The 16,041-nt window shown below is 41.5% G+C and overlaps 2 protein-coding genes across 8 annotated transcripts in view; both read right to left on the reverse strand.

Annotated features, from left to right (window-relative positions):
* Window positions 1-351: 351 nt before the first annotated feature.
* Window positions 352-9,591, reverse strand: rab3aa (RAB3A, member RAS oncogene family, a). The gene is made up of 5 exons (XM_082514516.1): window positions 9,492-9,591; window positions 6,547-6,771; window positions 4,921-5,039; window positions 4,337-4,461; window positions 352-667 (listed from the first exon to the last, which is right to left on the reverse strand). Exons 1-5 carry the CDS (start codon window positions 9,492-9,494, stop codon window positions 477-479), a joined length of 663 nt encoding a protein of 220 aa, XP_082370642.1. The 5' UTR covers window positions 9,495-9,591; the 3' UTR covers window positions 352-476.
* A 1,254-nt stretch (window positions 9,592-10,845) lies between these two features.
* Window positions 10,846-16,041, reverse strand: part of pde4ca (phosphodiesterase 4C, cAMP-specific a) — a 48,519-nt gene continuing 43,323 nt past the window's right edge. For all 7 annotated transcript variants that reach the window (XM_082514869.1, XM_082514864.1, XM_082514863.1 and 4 more), the window contains 6 exons: window positions 15,768-15,932; window positions 15,575-15,674; window positions 15,293-15,447; window positions 15,061-15,183; window positions 14,788-14,970; window positions 10,846-14,399 (listed from right to left, as the gene is read on the reverse strand). In XM_082514869.1, coding sequence (XP_082370995.1) covers window positions 13,899-14,399; window positions 14,788-14,970; window positions 15,061-15,183; window positions 15,293-15,447; window positions 15,575-15,674; window positions 15,768-15,932 — 1,227 coding nt within the window. In that variant the 3' untranslated portion in view covers window positions 10,846-13,898. The remainder of the gene's footprint in view (window positions 14,400-14,787; window positions 14,971-15,060; window positions 15,184-15,292; window positions 15,448-15,574; window positions 15,675-15,767; window positions 15,933-16,041) is intronic.

Raw genomic sequence — 16,041 nt, forward strand, 5'->3', positions numbered from 1 at the left:
CTGAGGCATTGGTGCTGAATGGGAGTGGAGGCTGGAGGAGAATACTGCTCCTTCACAACCTTTTAGAGTTCAACCCAATCACAGACACATTAAAAATAAGGAATGATGTAGCCTTAGCCTGACTGGCCTTTTGCAGTTCTGTTATAGTGCGTGTGCAGCTATTGAAGACTTTTTACGATGGTAACCATGTTAAATGTTCTTTACCCCTCTGACCAAATATGCATAATCTCATAATTTCTGTACTACTGACAACAAAAACTTTAAGAACACCACATCTTTGGGGGGAACTGGCTGATGTGGACAGTAGTTGTGGTGTAGTGAGAGGGGTGGAGAACTGAAGAGCCATCTTGCGTCTGTCTCTATGTATGGCAGTTTCTGTGTGTGGTATGAAAACAAACAAAAAGAAAGCAAAACTCAAAAATAAAACCTAACAAGGTGTGTGGATCTCATGACAGCAGACGTGTGTGTAGCTGTGTTCAACAAGCACAATCCTGATGGGACCTCTGAGGCTGCTCGCTGAGCTGTGGCCCCTGTTTAGCTCCGGTGATGGTGGGGTCGTTGTTATCCAGACTCTCTGCCATCCTCTCACAGATGATGTCCACGAGCCGCTCGAATGTCTGCTTCACGTTAATGTTGTCTTTAGCGCTTGCTTCAAAGAACTCAAAACCTGGCAGAAGGGGTGACAGAGACAGATGCGCTGTGGTTACACTTATTGTTTCAATGTGCAGCTTATCCTCTTAACCCAGTGATCTCATCGTGGCAAGACATATCAAGACTAGTCAGGCAGGCAGCTCAAGTCTGATGACATTTTCCTTTATATCAGAGGACTGAAGAGATTTTAAAACCTGTCTCCCTTTGACTGGTGGTCTGAGATCGAACCAAATAGTCTAAGAGTATAAAAAACATCCTTCTCAAAGCTGCAGCTACTTAGCTTCTTTGTGCATTTCCATGTTTGTAATTTCTTAAGTTCTGATGATCTGATCTCTGTTAAACTTCAGATATCTTGTGTAATGCTCATGTTAGCAGTTCACTTTTGCTTAATTGCCTTTAATTTAGAGTTACAGTACTGTGCACAAGTCTTCAGCCACCCCTCATTTCTTTATGTTTTGCAAGGATAGTGGGAAACGTGCAAAAATACATAGAAAAAAGTATATAAAAAGGCAAAAAACAGTTCTCCAGGCTTCTTGAAGGACATTCAGAGCTTGTCTTTGGATGTTGGCTGTTTTTGTTCTGTTATCTGTCAAGATGATCCCACAATGCTTCAGTATTTTTGAGGTCTGGGCTCTGGGGAGGTCAATTAATGACCAACAGTGTACTTGTTCTTGTGTATTTTGGCACACCATGGCATTTTATAACATGTTTTCCTTCCTTAAGAATGGCTTCTTGACAGCTGCCCTTCCATTGAGACCATTTCTGATGAGGCTTTAATAAAAGGCAGCTCAATCAACTGGAAGGTCAGATGCATCTCTTAAGTCCTGTGTTAGGTCTGTGTTGATTTTCCTATTTTTTAAATTCAAATTCAAATTTCAAATTCAAATGTAAATTTTATTTGTCACGTACACAGTCATACACAGTACGATATGTAGTGAAATGCTTGGACAACTGCTCGTGACCTAAAGAAAACAAAAAAGGAAAAGGCTATGAATAAGATAGGAAATAAATATGAAAAATTAAAAAGGGTAAATTTAACTAGGAAGGAATAAAATATAAATTAAGGTTAAAAATGAAATAACTGTACAACACAAATTAGAATGAAGGGTAAATTTAACTGGGAAAGAATAAGATAAAATATATAAATTAAAGTTGAAAATAAAATAACTGTACAACAAAATACACAATATAGAACTATATAAGAATGTATGAAGAAATATAAATAAATATATACACAATAACAGCAGCTGTACAAGTATTAACTGGAAATGAAGAATATAGTGACCAGTGTTGTGCAATCCACATTATGTCTTGTGCAGTGCAAATATGCTTAAAGTGATTTAAGTGATGAAGTGAAAACAATGTCCAGAATGTCCAGTGTGTGTGTAAGAACCATATGTGTGGGTCAGTACTGTGTGGTGGTGTGATTGAGAGACCGTATCGCCTGCGGGAAGAAGCTCCTCCTCAGTCTCTCTGTGTTGGTCTTCAGGGAGCGGAATCGCTTTCCTGACCTCAACAGAGAGAACAGTCTGTTGTTGGGATGGCTGAGGTCCTTCACGATCTTCCTGGCCTTGGTCCAGCACCGCCTGCTGTAGATTGAGTGCAGGTCAGGGAGCTCGGAGCGGATGGTGCGCTCAGCTGACCGCACAACCCTCTGTAGAGCTCGTCTGTCCTGCATGGTGCTGTTCCCGAACCAGGTTAAGATGTTTCCCGCCAGGATGCTCTCTATGGTGCACGAGTAAAAGTTCCTGAGCACCTTGGAGGGCAGTTGGAAGTCTCTCAAGGTGCTCAGGAGGTGGTAGAGACGCTGTCGGGCCTTTTTCACCACGGTGTTGATGTGACAGGACCATGACAGGTCCTGCGTGATGTGAACTCCGAGGTATTTGAAGCTGTCCACTCTCTCCACTGGGCACTCGTTGATGACGGGGGTCTGGTAGTTCCTCTCCTGCTTAGTGCTGAAGTCCACTATCAGCTCCTTTGTCTTACTGACGTTTAGAAGGAGGTTGTTCCTCTGGCACCAGTTCTCCAGATTCCTAATCTCCTTCAGGTAGGCCGTCTCGTTGTTATCAGAGATCAGGCCCACCACGACGGTGTCGTCAACAAACTTGATGATGGTGGTGGAGCTGGTAGTGGCCACACAGTCATATGTGTACAAAGAGTACAGCAGGGGGCTCAGAACACACCCCTGGGGGGCTCCAGTGCTGAGAGTGGTGGAGGCTGAGACATGTCCGCCCATCCTTACTGCCTGTGGTCTGCCAGTTAGGAAGTTGGAGATCCACAGACACATAGATGAGCTGAGTCCCAGATGCTCCAGCTTGGTGGTGAGTGTGGAGGGAATTATGGTGTTAAATGCAGAGCTGTAGTCTATGAAGAGCATTTTAACATAATTCCCCCTTCTAGTGTCCAAGTGAGTGAGTGATGTGTGGAGGAGATGAGAGATGGCATCGTCTGTGGAACGATTTGGACGGTAAGCGAACTGTAGTGGGTCCAGTGTGTCTGGTAGTGAAGAAATGATGAAGTCTCTGACCAGGCGTTCAAAGCACTTCATCACTACTGAGGTGAGGGCTACAGGGCGATAGTCATTGAGAGAAGCAGGGTGGTGTTTCTTCGGGACAGGAACAATGATGGACTCTTTGAAGCATGTGGGGATCACCGACTGAGATAAAGAGATGTTGAATATCTCAGTGAACACAGGAGCTAGCTGGTATGCGCAGTCTCTTAGGATACGACCTGGGATGCCGTCTGGTCCTGCTGCTTTCCTGGTGTTCACTCTTTTGAAGGCTCTCCTTACTTCATGCTCGGAGATGACGAGCACGTTTCCGGTGCTGGCAGTATCTTCCTGTCTGCAGCCGTTAGCGCCGCTAGCACTAGCATTGTTGGAGTCCTTAGCTGCAGAAAGTGTTCAGCTCGTCTGCCAGAGTCACGGCCGCGTTCGTCATACCGGTTTAACAACATAATCAAGGATATGATTTACCTGCTGCAGACATTTTAGGCCTGCTACATCTTCTTGGGTCCTCCACTTGTCCAGTTTTCTCAAAACATTTTTTGACACACTGAACATCACCATGTTAGTGAAAAAAACTATTTTATGTCTGTCAAATTGGCAGTTTTCATAGATTCAGCTAAAGAAATGGTGACAGATGATGTGTTTCTCCAACAGCCTGCTAGTAACAAAGTGCCTGTCCAAAGAAAAACTCAGAAAGCCTTGAGGACTGTTGTTCAAGAGCACTCTAAACATTATAAGCAAGTCTGGCTCCTTGTATAAACAAGTGAGGAGTGGCTCAAGACTTTTGCACAGCACTGTATTATACTACTACTCTTACAACCTCTCATCCCACTTAAAACATTGTCTGTAATGTTTTATGATGGCTGCGATGAAGGCCACAAGCCCAAACACACATTAAAACGATAACATTTCTCTGTAAGAGCTGCTGCAGCTTTAACCTCTTGCAAACATCAGTTTCACACACAAATGAAACGATGCAGTGCAGCAAAGCTGAAGAGGACATTAAACAGATATTAAGCATTAAGTTTGCTCCCATAACGACAGCCTCACAAACAAACAGTCTAATCAAAACTTGGCCATCGGAATAAACTTAAATATTCCTGGAAATGGGAGATACACACCCAGAGTGATACAACACCACACACAGTGTCCAGTTTTCATTCTGACCAAATGACTTACCCAGCTGTTCTGACAGCTGTCGGCCCCTCTCTGCAGCCACCACTCGCTCGTCTTCCATATCACACTTGTTCCCCACCAACAGGACCTGAGCGTTGTCCCACGAGTATGTCTTGATCTGGGTCGACCTGTTTGCAAAAACAGGATGGTTTAATGTTCTGACTCACAGAATCTCACAAGCATTTTTTGACATTAAAGCAATTTAATCAGAAAATATTTTGACACATCCCTTCAGCACAGAGCTGTGTGGATCTGAGAAGAAAACTATCTAACATACGATCTGCTGCGTTTCTTTCTCGTTCAGCAGTGACATACACTTCTTCCATCTGTGTTGCAAACACAGAGTTAGAAAAACCAACGGTTATTTTTAACATCACTGTGCATTTGTTTGCTGATTTCAGTAATGACCTACTGTAGTCTAATGATGTATTAGACTATCTCCATGTAGTGGAACCACAGCTGTACATCTCAAATTTAGATGGAGGATACGCTGAACTCAAAAGGAAAGCTGAGCGAAATTAAGAGAAAATAAGATTGCAGCTTAATGAGTCACCACTCTCACAGACAGACAATCAGCCGTCCCTCACCAGTCTTGCACAGCGTTGAAGGATTCCTCATTGGTAATGTCATACATGAGGATGAAGCCCATGGCACCCCTGTAGTAGGCTGTGGTGATTGTCCTGTAGCGCTCCTGCCCAGCAGTGTCCTACATTCAGAGACATTTTTGAGAATATGCAGGATTATTGTGAGCAGAGGACAAAGAACACTGACGAGGCACCTGCAATGGATTTGTGGCTGTGCAAGAGTCTCCAAACTCCCATGAGCATTACACATTCTTGTGGTGTTTCATGTAATGAGTACTTGGTTCCAGTGTCAGGCTTTATGGCTCGTATTAAGTACCCTTCAAGGGTTTACACAACAAATAAAATGAATCTAGGCACAGAAGAGGCCAGTTCTGGTACTGATTAGCGACACACGATAAGACAGACTCCACTGTCACTAATACGATGGGCAGGAAAAATCTGTATTTTAATAAGCAATAAGGTAAAAGGGAAATTCATGATAACTCTGAATATGATGAAATCTAATTTGTTTGCCAGTTTGAAAAGCTGGAGGAATTCATGTTTAGTGTTGGCTGGCAACGTTCTCAAAATGGATTTATCATTTTGCACGTTTCAAAGTATCAAGCTGCATGTGAGCATGCTAGGATCTGATTGGCTCAGGCAGTGAGTGTGAGCCGCCGCTCAGGTGTCAACGTTCTCTTAATTATAGTGAAACTACACAATGATGAACCAACTATGTGTGAGGCCTTGAGGCGGACTTCAAACAAGTATAACAAGTACGCTTACGGTAAGTGCTGTCTCCATCTGTCCATGAGTATAATTAGTCAGATAAATAGACTTCCTTTAACTTTGAGAAACTGGATTTGCAATCTGCTGTTGTTTTATATAGAATAACAATCATGTAAAAATATGAGTGCAAGTGTGTGCAGCAGTCATATGGACTTAAACCACTAAAAAAAAAAATCATAAACATGCACGCACTGCAGGCTGCATTTGGTTCAATTTAATTAGCTCTCCAGCTGTCCAACTCCACTGCAGCATAAGAAAATCTTGATTTCAGTTTGAACATTTAAAAATTATGTAATGTAGTGGAACTTATATTATAGTGCCTACTGCAAGTCTCATTCACACTATCACGCATACATTCACAACTCAATTAAATTCAATTTTATATACATGTGCAGCTCCAAATCATAACAACAACAGAAAAACCCAACAATCAAACTACATCCTATGAGCAAGCGCTTGGTGATAGCGCAAAAGAAAAGCTCCCTTTTACTAGGAAGACCTTGTGGTTCAGCTTCTTGCTCAAGGATACTTCATTACATGGAATGGAGAAGCTGGGGATCAATCAGTGACTGGCAGACACCTTTCACCAGTTACCCTCTCATTTCCCACATTTATCATTTTAAACCCAAAGATCTGCTTTGGTAACCACTACACCATCTGTACCTACAATCTCACCTCCTGAAGTTTCACAAGGAGCTACAGCGGTATGTCGGATACAGGTTATTACGTCAAAATGGGATTGTAGGAGATAGTAAGAACTTATAAAATTTGCTTTCATTTTCAATCAAACACTGACAGGAGTTAAGTGTGTTCCATAAAGACATACAAGTACTATTTTTGTGCTATTCATTACATTCTCACCCATATCTGAAGCTTTATCCTCTTGTCATTCCTGTAGATGGTCTTGACCTTAAAGTCGATGCCCACAGTGCTGACAAAGGCTGGTGTGAATGAGTCATCTGCATAGCGGAAAAGGAAGGAAGTCTTTCCTACGCTGCTGTTGCCAATGATGAGGATTTTAAACATGTAATCAAAGTTTTGGTCCGTAGACTCCTTCTGCCCGTATGTGGCATTTGCAGACGCCATCTACGCAAGGATAAGCATAAGTAAGTTATAAAGAACAAAAGCTTGAGGAAACAGCGTGCAATGTTACTTTGCATGAAACAGCAGAAACACGTTACAGTATGCACAGTACAACAACTTAAAATACTGCAAACTACATTTGTGCAACCTGAAAAAACGGCAACAAATTTGTTGCAGATGTGTTGTATTTGTTATATTTACTTCCAGCAAATTTGCAGGCCATGTATTCGTGACAGTAACTCCTTAATTAAATAAACAATTCCTCTGCTGGTGGCTGAGAAACTTTATGGTTGGTGCAGTACCCATCAGAACATTTTTCCACCCACTATTCCCTCAGCCAGCAGATCAGAGCTTTGCTAACCTGCAAAAAGACAGTTTAATTGTTTTATATACTCCTAGAATTATCTACAAGAGTAGAAAATTGTTTATTAGTACATTTATTTTGCATTATATTTACTGTAAATCTATATCAGAAAACTAATTAGTAACTATATATTTTTTGTAGTGAAATAAATACTGTGTCCACTCTTTAGACCAGGAGTGTCAAACATAATGCCTGGCCCTTTGGATGGCTTTCAAAATTGTGAAGCCGGATATAAATTCAAGACTTTTAACTGTATTTTCACAAGTTTTACAGCTTTTTCTACAAATAAAGAGGTCTCCCAGGGTCATTCATACTACACCAAAGCAATGAAGTTATAGATTTCTGTAGTTTTACAAGTTAACTTCTTATAATTTAAGCTCAAAAAGTCCCACTGGCAGATTTCTTTCATTTACTATAGCAGCATTTCTTTCTCATGCAGAAAAACTGAAGCATACTTCTGAAACGGTGCTTCTTTTTCTTATATTAACATATCTGATTATATTAGCATATCTCTTTCTGTACACTGAGAGAAAGACACATTTCATTGCCCACATAAAAGCGAGCTGTATGTGGCCTCTGATGTAAAATGAGTTTGACATCCATGCTTTAGACTCTCTCCTGCAAGCTGTAGGTACTGTTGCTTGAAAGAGAAAGAGGAGAGTTTCTACCAGCCTTCAGCAAAATTTAGTAGAAATCTGTCAAACTGAAATATGCTGGCACATTAAAGAGCTTTTACTTTATTTTTTTCATTCAGATCACTGCGTAAAAGAAACCCTTAAACTATCTGATTAGATGGTCTGGTGAAAGACTTCTGATGGTATTAAAATGTGAAAATACTGACTGCAAGAAAAACTACAAATTAGTGAGGATTCAGGTGAACTCAGCCGATGGAAACACTGGGCCAATCAACATGGCCAGCAAGCACTTCCATCTAGCTACTGTTCTGTTGAATCCTGTTGAACATGTTGAATTCTATAATTTTCATGCATTTTCCAGTTAGTCTTTAGGTGGTGAAATATTCAGTTTTCTGGCTAAATTTTAACCAGATCAAACAGGAAAAGCATCAGAAGAAAACTACAGACGCACAGAAAAGCCAAATCAATCTATATTACCCACAAACATCCTTTGAAGCCTCTTTTTTTTCTAAACCAACATTTGTCTGAGTAAGGAAGTCAACAACTCAAAGGCACAGAGCTCTGAAATGCATGTACCACATAGAGATCAACTCTATTGCAGAAAGTACCTGAGCTCTGAAAATAATATGATGCAACAATTACGGCATCATGAACTCAATAAGATGTGCCTCATTTCATCGCATGCTGACATCTCTTGTGTATCAAGTGAGCCTTACAGCAGACAAATATGTTCTGAAAAGGAAATAGTCTAAAAATATAGCCATAAACTTGTGTAAGTTTCCAGCACTACAAGGATGGTCTGATAGAGGGTATTACTGCAATCTTACACGAGATCATAACTAAAAACAGCCTCATGCATACCCCTGATGGGGCTAGATAATGGCATTACGGTCTGTTGCGTGAGATTTTAAGCTACTGCCTTGGATGTATCAGGACAGGAATGAAAACTGATTTTTTTCGCTCAGATGCTGCGTCACATCCAGCCAAAAACAGATCAGAGACACGAGCGTTTCTACGTCATATCAACATAGGTTGGATAAGAAATGCACGCCTCCACTCCACACAGATAAGAGGCCGGAAGTACTAAGGCTTAGCAGGCTAAGCGTCAGCTAAACTGACTACCCTTTCCCATCCAGGGAGGGCTGGGACCTGCGCGAAGCGCTTGGCTGTACAGCCAATTATGGATGCCCGTATGGTGGGCCAGAATGTGCTTCGTAGGGCATTGTATTTTGGAAACGGCCCAAACAGTAGTGCCCTCTCACATCACGTCGCTAATTTAAATGCCTTGAACCACACCACCAATTAACACCGGATCTTAGCTCCGCTGAGAATAAGCCAGAAATTGACAGGTTGGTTCACTTTAGCTAGAGAAATACATGGTAACACTATAACGCGCTTTCATGCACCTTAGTCACCACGAAAGGTAACAAAGGGGATTAAAATAAATTAACGCATTGCGCATAAAACGGAGGTGTTTCTACAAATAATCTGAATTCGGCTACCTTTAATGCTAACACAACAGCCACCGTTACTAGTATTTATATGTGGCAGCAGGGGCTAGCTAAGCATCCCAGCTATGTCAAATGAAGGTTACTCCTCTTAATTTACGGCTAAACACGCTATCAAAATCTCAGACTATATAACCGATTTATAACCCACATGCTTTCTGCTGCTACTGTCACACTTGACAAGGCCTAGAAATAACAAAAAACGCAGGAATTTACCATGAAATGGGTTTTCTCTTCGGCTTTACTGCAGCGGCTAGCCCTGCTTTGCACCTGCAGTAGCTCTTACGCTTCTTGATTGGCTGCCTCCGGCATAAGCAGTTGCTAAGTGTAAGAATGATTGGCATGAGACTTGACCAATCAGAGAAGAGAAAAGACTTCAACATTGCCAGAGTGACCATACAGCGCTGCGTGCGTTTTCTTTCTTAAATTGGCCAAAAGAGAGGACAGGCTCTAATAAAACAAACTCGGAGAATTTGAGAGTTACATGAGAGTTAACATACATGCATAAACCATCCTGTAGTTTGATAAAGTTAAGTAAAACTCTACTCTAAGTACCACTGGGTATTCTGTGTCTCGAACTGATTAAAGTTTGGTGCAGTACTTAGGTAGGATAAAATACAGAAATAAATATTCATCTTATCACTCCTTGATGTATAGCATTGTGTTTCTTAAATTTTTTTTATTACTACATTTTAATTGCAATGTATAATACATATTTTGCACTAATCTCCAAAACTCAGCATTCAGTTCAATACATTCAATTAAAATTGATTAAATTTAGCTTTATTTACATGACACCAAATCACAACAATAGTTATCTCGTGGCGCTTTATATTGTAAGGCAACAAACCTACAATAAAAGAGAGAAAACCACAACAACCAAACGACCCCCATGACCAAGCACTTGGTGACATGAAAAACTTCCTTTTAACAGGAAGAAACCTCGAGCAGGACCAGGCTCCGTGAGGGGAAGGGAGTGAAGGGAGACAGAACAAAAGACAGGTTGTGAAAGAAAACTAGACATGAATAATAATTAATGATAAATGCCAAGTGGTAGGGACTATCCAGGGTCACCTGATCCACTCCCTAACCATAAACTTTATCATAAAGGAAAGTTTGAAGCCTTATCTTAAAAGTCGAGAGGGTGTCTGTGAATCACCTAAATACATTACAAACTGGGAGCTGTTTCCACAGAAGAGGTACCTCTCAAACTACTTTTAAATATATTAAGAAGTAAGCCAGCAGTCCAAAAGTGAAGTGCTCTGTTGGGGTGATATGATACTATAAGGTCTTTAAGATAAGATGTCTTTAAATACAACCATTTATCATCTTAATCTGTTATCCACTTAAGGTGACACGAGGCTGGAGCTTTCACAGAGCGAGATCCACCCTTTGGAAATTAGAACTGAAAATAAAATTAGCATTGAACAATGTTTGTCTGCAGTGTCACGTAGAAACGCATTCTCTTTGGAGCTACTTTTAAAAAAGCAGTAATCAATACTCATTTCCTTTAAGTGATAAATGCATTTATGACTTGCTTTTCTCATAAAAGGAGAAAACGGGACATCACAAAGTGAAGAGCTTTTCCTTTATTGGCAAGGCATACAGTTCTAGTTGGACAGAGGGCTAACGCAGCCACAGTTAAACAGCAGAGTTGGATTGTCAAAGCTGCAGAGTTTCAGTTTATGACACACATTCATAAAAATCTCCACGCACAGAAATACTGGTCTTGGTTGGCTGTTGAGGCTGTTCGACAACGTGACATCTTCACTAAGAGTCAAAGAGCTTTCAGATGAGTGCACGTACTCCGAGATCCTTTATGAACACGTGATGCGATCAGATCAGTGATGACAGAGGAAGACAGGCGATAGGACGTGATCCAGAAAACCCAGACGGAAATCTGTCACTCAGCAATTTTTACACCAAGAGAAAAGTGAAAGTGAGTATTCGCTCATGTATAATTTTATATTAGAAGTGAAAAGGAAAAGTTTCTCACACATGAAGCCACGTGTGAGTATTAAAACCTTAGACTAAAAAAAAAAGCTACTTGTCTGTCACATCGTTGCTGACAGGTAATACAGAAGCAATAAATAAACTGTACACAAAGTACTGTGAGGAAAAAGAACACTATGAATTAGTGACACACAGAGAGACACACACTGACTCTTTGCATGTTGTGCTGGTTATAATGTTGTTAAATAGTCCTTTGGTGTTGAAGGCATCTTTGAGAGTTGAGTCGTCGGCTACAGAAAGGATTGCACATGTTTTACTCCAGCATGTCAGTGACCAGAAAAAAATCCCAAGTTAAAAATAAGGCTTCAAAAAAAAACAAAAAAAAAGGAAGAAAGAAAGCTCAGTCACACATTTAAAACATAAGTTACACTGTTTCATGGTAATAAAAAAGTTTCTCGACAAGATGAGTTTGGTAAGTTCTCTGCATTACTTTCATAGTGTTTGAATCCGGCAGCTAATGTCACACATCTCAACAAAACACTTATTTTGCACAGTCAACTAGTTCATTATAAAAAGGACCAAAGAAAAGAAAAGACAAGACAAGACAAGGAACTTCAGCCCTTCTGAGCGTCAATGGTCCAGCTCATCCAATTCAATTAAACTACCAGGCCGTCCGTCAACAGAAAAGTGCAGAAGTGTGAGAGAACCGTACAAAGTGCTTTGAGTTTTTTTCCTTCTTTTTAGCAAATACTTCAAAAGAAAGAAAAGAAAAAGAAAAACATGAGAAAGAAAACTCATTCACCCGGACAACAAACACGTCACTGTTTTAAGACAATATCAGTTACTGTTACGGTTCGAACAGGAGTTCAGTGAGAGAGAGAGAGAGAAAAGAGCAGAGACACTGAGGTCAGATTGGCACACTGGGTGCTACAATCAACCAACTTTATCAGTCACTGATGGAAAGTAGCCAGTGGCAAAATGGAAATTACAGTACGGGTTGTGTCATGCTTGCTTGGCACTTGTTTTGTCATTGACTACCGGCGTGTCCCTGTGGAGAGCAAAGTACTGATCAATGAGAGGGGAAAAAGAGGGGAGATTCAGGCACAGGGAACTGGCTCTTTGTAACCTCCTGGGTTTTTACAGTTACAGCGATGCTAACATCTGTCATTACAACCTCATCAAGACACTGCCCTCATTAGTGCAGTAATCAATGCTAGTGGATGTTACCAAAAACACTATTTCAGTAGGTAGGTGCTGTGAAGTAAGAATAATGGAACTGTAATAGCTTAATGTACTCGTAACTCTACTGTGACACTGAGGTTTTTTTTTCTTTTTTCTTTTTATGTTTTTTTTTTTTTCATGATGTCTGTGCTAGTTAGTGTTTCTCAGTCAAAAGCCTCCAATGAGTTCATGTTTTGGCTCGAGCCCTTAAAAACAGACAAAAACGAAGGCTACCTATGAACGAAACTGCAAAGTGCTAAAACTTGAAGGCAAACTGATAAAATGGGCGCCAAACATCAAATCAAATAAAAATAATCCAAACAATAAAGCAACAAAAACAGAAAAATAACCGACATTTTTTTGGGTAGTCCTACAGTTAAATAGGTTTTCAATGTAAGAACTTGCAAATCATTTACCACAGTACCAGAACTTTAGTTCCACATGTGGACACTGGGAGGCACCATAAGCACAGCCCACATCGCTCTGGATGTAACTCCTAGAGCGCCTAACGCTACACTGACCCTGGCTCAGTTTTGTTGCTGACTATATCTCATTAAGATTATTAAAAATGGAAATAATACATCTGAAAACAAGAAAAAATAATATGCGGTGCCAGCTCAGTCGTTATAATCATTAAAGCAACTTGCCTGCTGAGTACAATTAAATCGGCTGTGCAACACCAGCTGAAAGGAGTGCTACTGCATGTATACAAACACAGTGATAGAGTCACTTCAAATATCTGCTACATTTAAGGTGTTTTGCAAAAAAAAAAAAATCCTTCATAGCTCTTCTTTTTGTGCTATGAATTTGCTTACACTTCTTTCAAGTTTGCTGTTAGCTGTAGCTTCAATTTACTGTGTGTGAATCTAAATAACAGACAACTGAATTTAAAAAAAAAACTTACTAAAAATTAAAAACCAAAAAACCCCCAAAAGGCAGGCAAACCAGCATTTGCAAGTTTGGCAAGAAGTCTTAAAAGACTTTGTTGTGTTTTCGCAGTCATTCATCACTTCCTCGCTTCTTTCACACAAAAAAATACTCCATTAGAGGAAGACACGTCTGTCTTTAGTCGTAGCGGACTTTAGGTTAGCTGGTAGAAAAGCGTGTATTTTTCTAACTTCTTATCGTCTCTGTGGAACTTCAGCCACAATTTGTCTGAGTGAGAGACACAGATTTCCTGTCCTTACTGGAACAGCGACTGGGGCTATCTGTCTCTCTCCAGTGCAAGTGACTGCTGTGTGAAACTGCAGACTTTCTCAGTCCTCCCCCACAGCCTCCCGCACTCCCGTACTCCCCACCTTGAGTCCTGCTCTTAAACCCCATCTGCAGAAAAACAGAGGTGGTGGCGTTTGCTCGAAGTGGAAGGTGGGGTGTGACAGAGGGCGAGGCACTGAAATCAAGAATAATTAAACGAAAGAAAGTCGAAAGAGTCGAAACTATTGACTGGTGCTATGTGCCAATTCGAAAGCGTGGAACCCCAGAGACGCCTTCATCTGTTTCTTCTCTTTCTTCTGCCATATCTTTCTCCGAGTCTAAAGAAAACGTCCTGCCCGAGTCACTTGTAAGCATTTTGGGAAGCCTTCGAGATACATGAGAGGCCGAATCGGATCTGTAGATTTCATGCCTCCTGCTGCTGTGGCCCTCCTCTTCCTCAGGTGGACTCTCTGTGTCAGACTCCCCCTCTTCTTCTAAGGTCAGCTTAAACTGAAACTTGTCAGCAGAAGCAGACCCGCTACCCCGACCATGTGCCGAAGCTTCCCCTGCAAAGGAATCTTCCTCCTCCTCCTCCTCCTCCTGGCCCTCTGGGTGAGGTGATGGGCTGTGGGGGATCATGCTCTGATACCACTCTCTGTTATCCTCCAGCGTGTCCAGGATGTCCTGCGCATCAGGGTGCACCAGGTCGGCCCATGTTTCCCACAGAGGATGAACGATGTAGTCGATGAAACCCACCTGAAAGAGAAAGCAATGTTTAAGACTGCGAATAACAAACTCAGCAGTGATGCTTTGACTTAATCAAAGAACTGCATCTTTCCGTGAGCGGTTTTGTATCCGAACTAGTTTTCTTCCTGACGTCTACATCCATCAACCACAGGAAGCATGAAGCTAGATACGGCTAATTTTTACAGGCTGTCTCCCTATCATTAACCATCAGGTTCATCATAAAATGTATTTTGAGGACCACTTCAGTGCCTTTTTAGTTCCATTATATAAAAGAGAAGGGATCTCCAAAACCCCCTCACAACAGAACAATCTAAATCTAGGCTGACGAACAGCACCAAGAGGAAAAATACATAAATTTGATTTTGAGGCTAAGCTCGCGGTTTAGGTTATTCCCCACCTGGTTCTTTTCTACTGAAGCATTGTGCTTGTCGCACATGGGGCTGATCTCCATGCCTTTCTCTCTCTCTCTGTCTCCCTGTGTGAAGAACTCCACCATGATGCGGTCTGTCCACTGGCGGTACAGCTCGAGAGGTTTGGTCGGGTTACTCAGGTCTGCACAGTGTACCATGTTCTGAAGAACCTGCAGTGGCAAATTAAACAGGTGTTGTCACATGTCAAATATATAGATTAGATTAGATTGATTCTATCTTTGTATAAAAAGAGTTCTCACCTGTATGCGATCTGAATAGTTGTCTAAAAGCAGGACTCCCAGGCTGGTGACTTTCTTAGTCTCCACCATGGTCTTCAGGTCTGCTAACAGGTTCATGTGTTTGGACATATCTGTGGCGAGCACCTGCAAGAACAACATTAAACACATTAAACCAAACAGAAGTCACTGGGGAAAAAGAAGGCCTAAGCTGAGTGGAGCTACTGCACGTCTACGATCTTAATGGTCCACTCACCATGTCGATGACCATTTTGCGAAGCGACTGACGCTGCTTTTTGTTGAGATTCTGAAAAATATCACAGTTGTCTTCCTGCAGAAGCTTAAAGCCTACAGCCAGGTGGTGATTCTCTAGCACTGACAAGTCATTGTACATCAGGGCCAGCTCTGAGTCTGAAGACAAAAAGGCATAAAAAACTCTGAATGTAAAATAAATCACGATCTCGTCAGCTACATAGTTAAATACACTCAGCACCCACACACATTCAGATAATCCCTGCAGAGCTACGAGCAAACTCACTGGTGTTGATGAGAAACTGATTGGAAACTCCGGGGTGATCCACGTCGTGGATGGCGCTGGCGAACAGCGCAGCGAGGATCTCCAGATCAGTAAACACAGCCTTGGATGACACACAAAGAGAGACAGTTAGTTTTGTGTGTATGCGTGCGTGTATGTGAGGGCATCAACCTGGACTGTGTATTTGAGCGTTTACCTCCAGTGCAGGTGTGGACAGCAGCACGTGTGTTGATTGGACCACGTCTGCAGCATGGATGTTGTTGTGGTAGGCCACATCAGCATGATAGTGGTCCTCCAAAGTCATTGTGAAGGTAATGAAAGTATCCACTGGAATCTTAAAGGACTTCAGCAGCTCACGTTCCTGCAACAGCAGAGGAGAGGATGGCTCATCCAAGGTAAAGATAAATGACTGATTACAAATTGTCTGCTAAGTCATTGCTTCATTGACTTCAGTAAATTCATTATGCACT

This window comes from Aulonocara stuartgranti (genome assembly GCF_965226115.1).
Source record: "Aulonocara stuartgranti genome assembly, chromosome: 18".
Lineage (NCBI taxonomy): Eukaryota > Metazoa > Chordata > Actinopteri > Cichliformes > Cichlidae > Aulonocara > Aulonocara stuartgranti.

Excerpts from the sequence above, each read along its gene's own strand:
- rab3aa (XM_082514516.1), bottom strand. Across the intron at positions 4,462-4,920 it reads TTCAACGCTGTGCAAGACTG|GTCGACCCAGATCAAGACAT; the intron begins GTGAGGGACGGC and ends TTTTGCAAACAG. Across the intron at positions 668-4,336 it reads ACAGCTGTCAGAACAGCTGG|GTTTTGAGTTCTTTGAAGCA; the intron begins GTAAGTCATTTG and ends CCCTTCTGCCAG.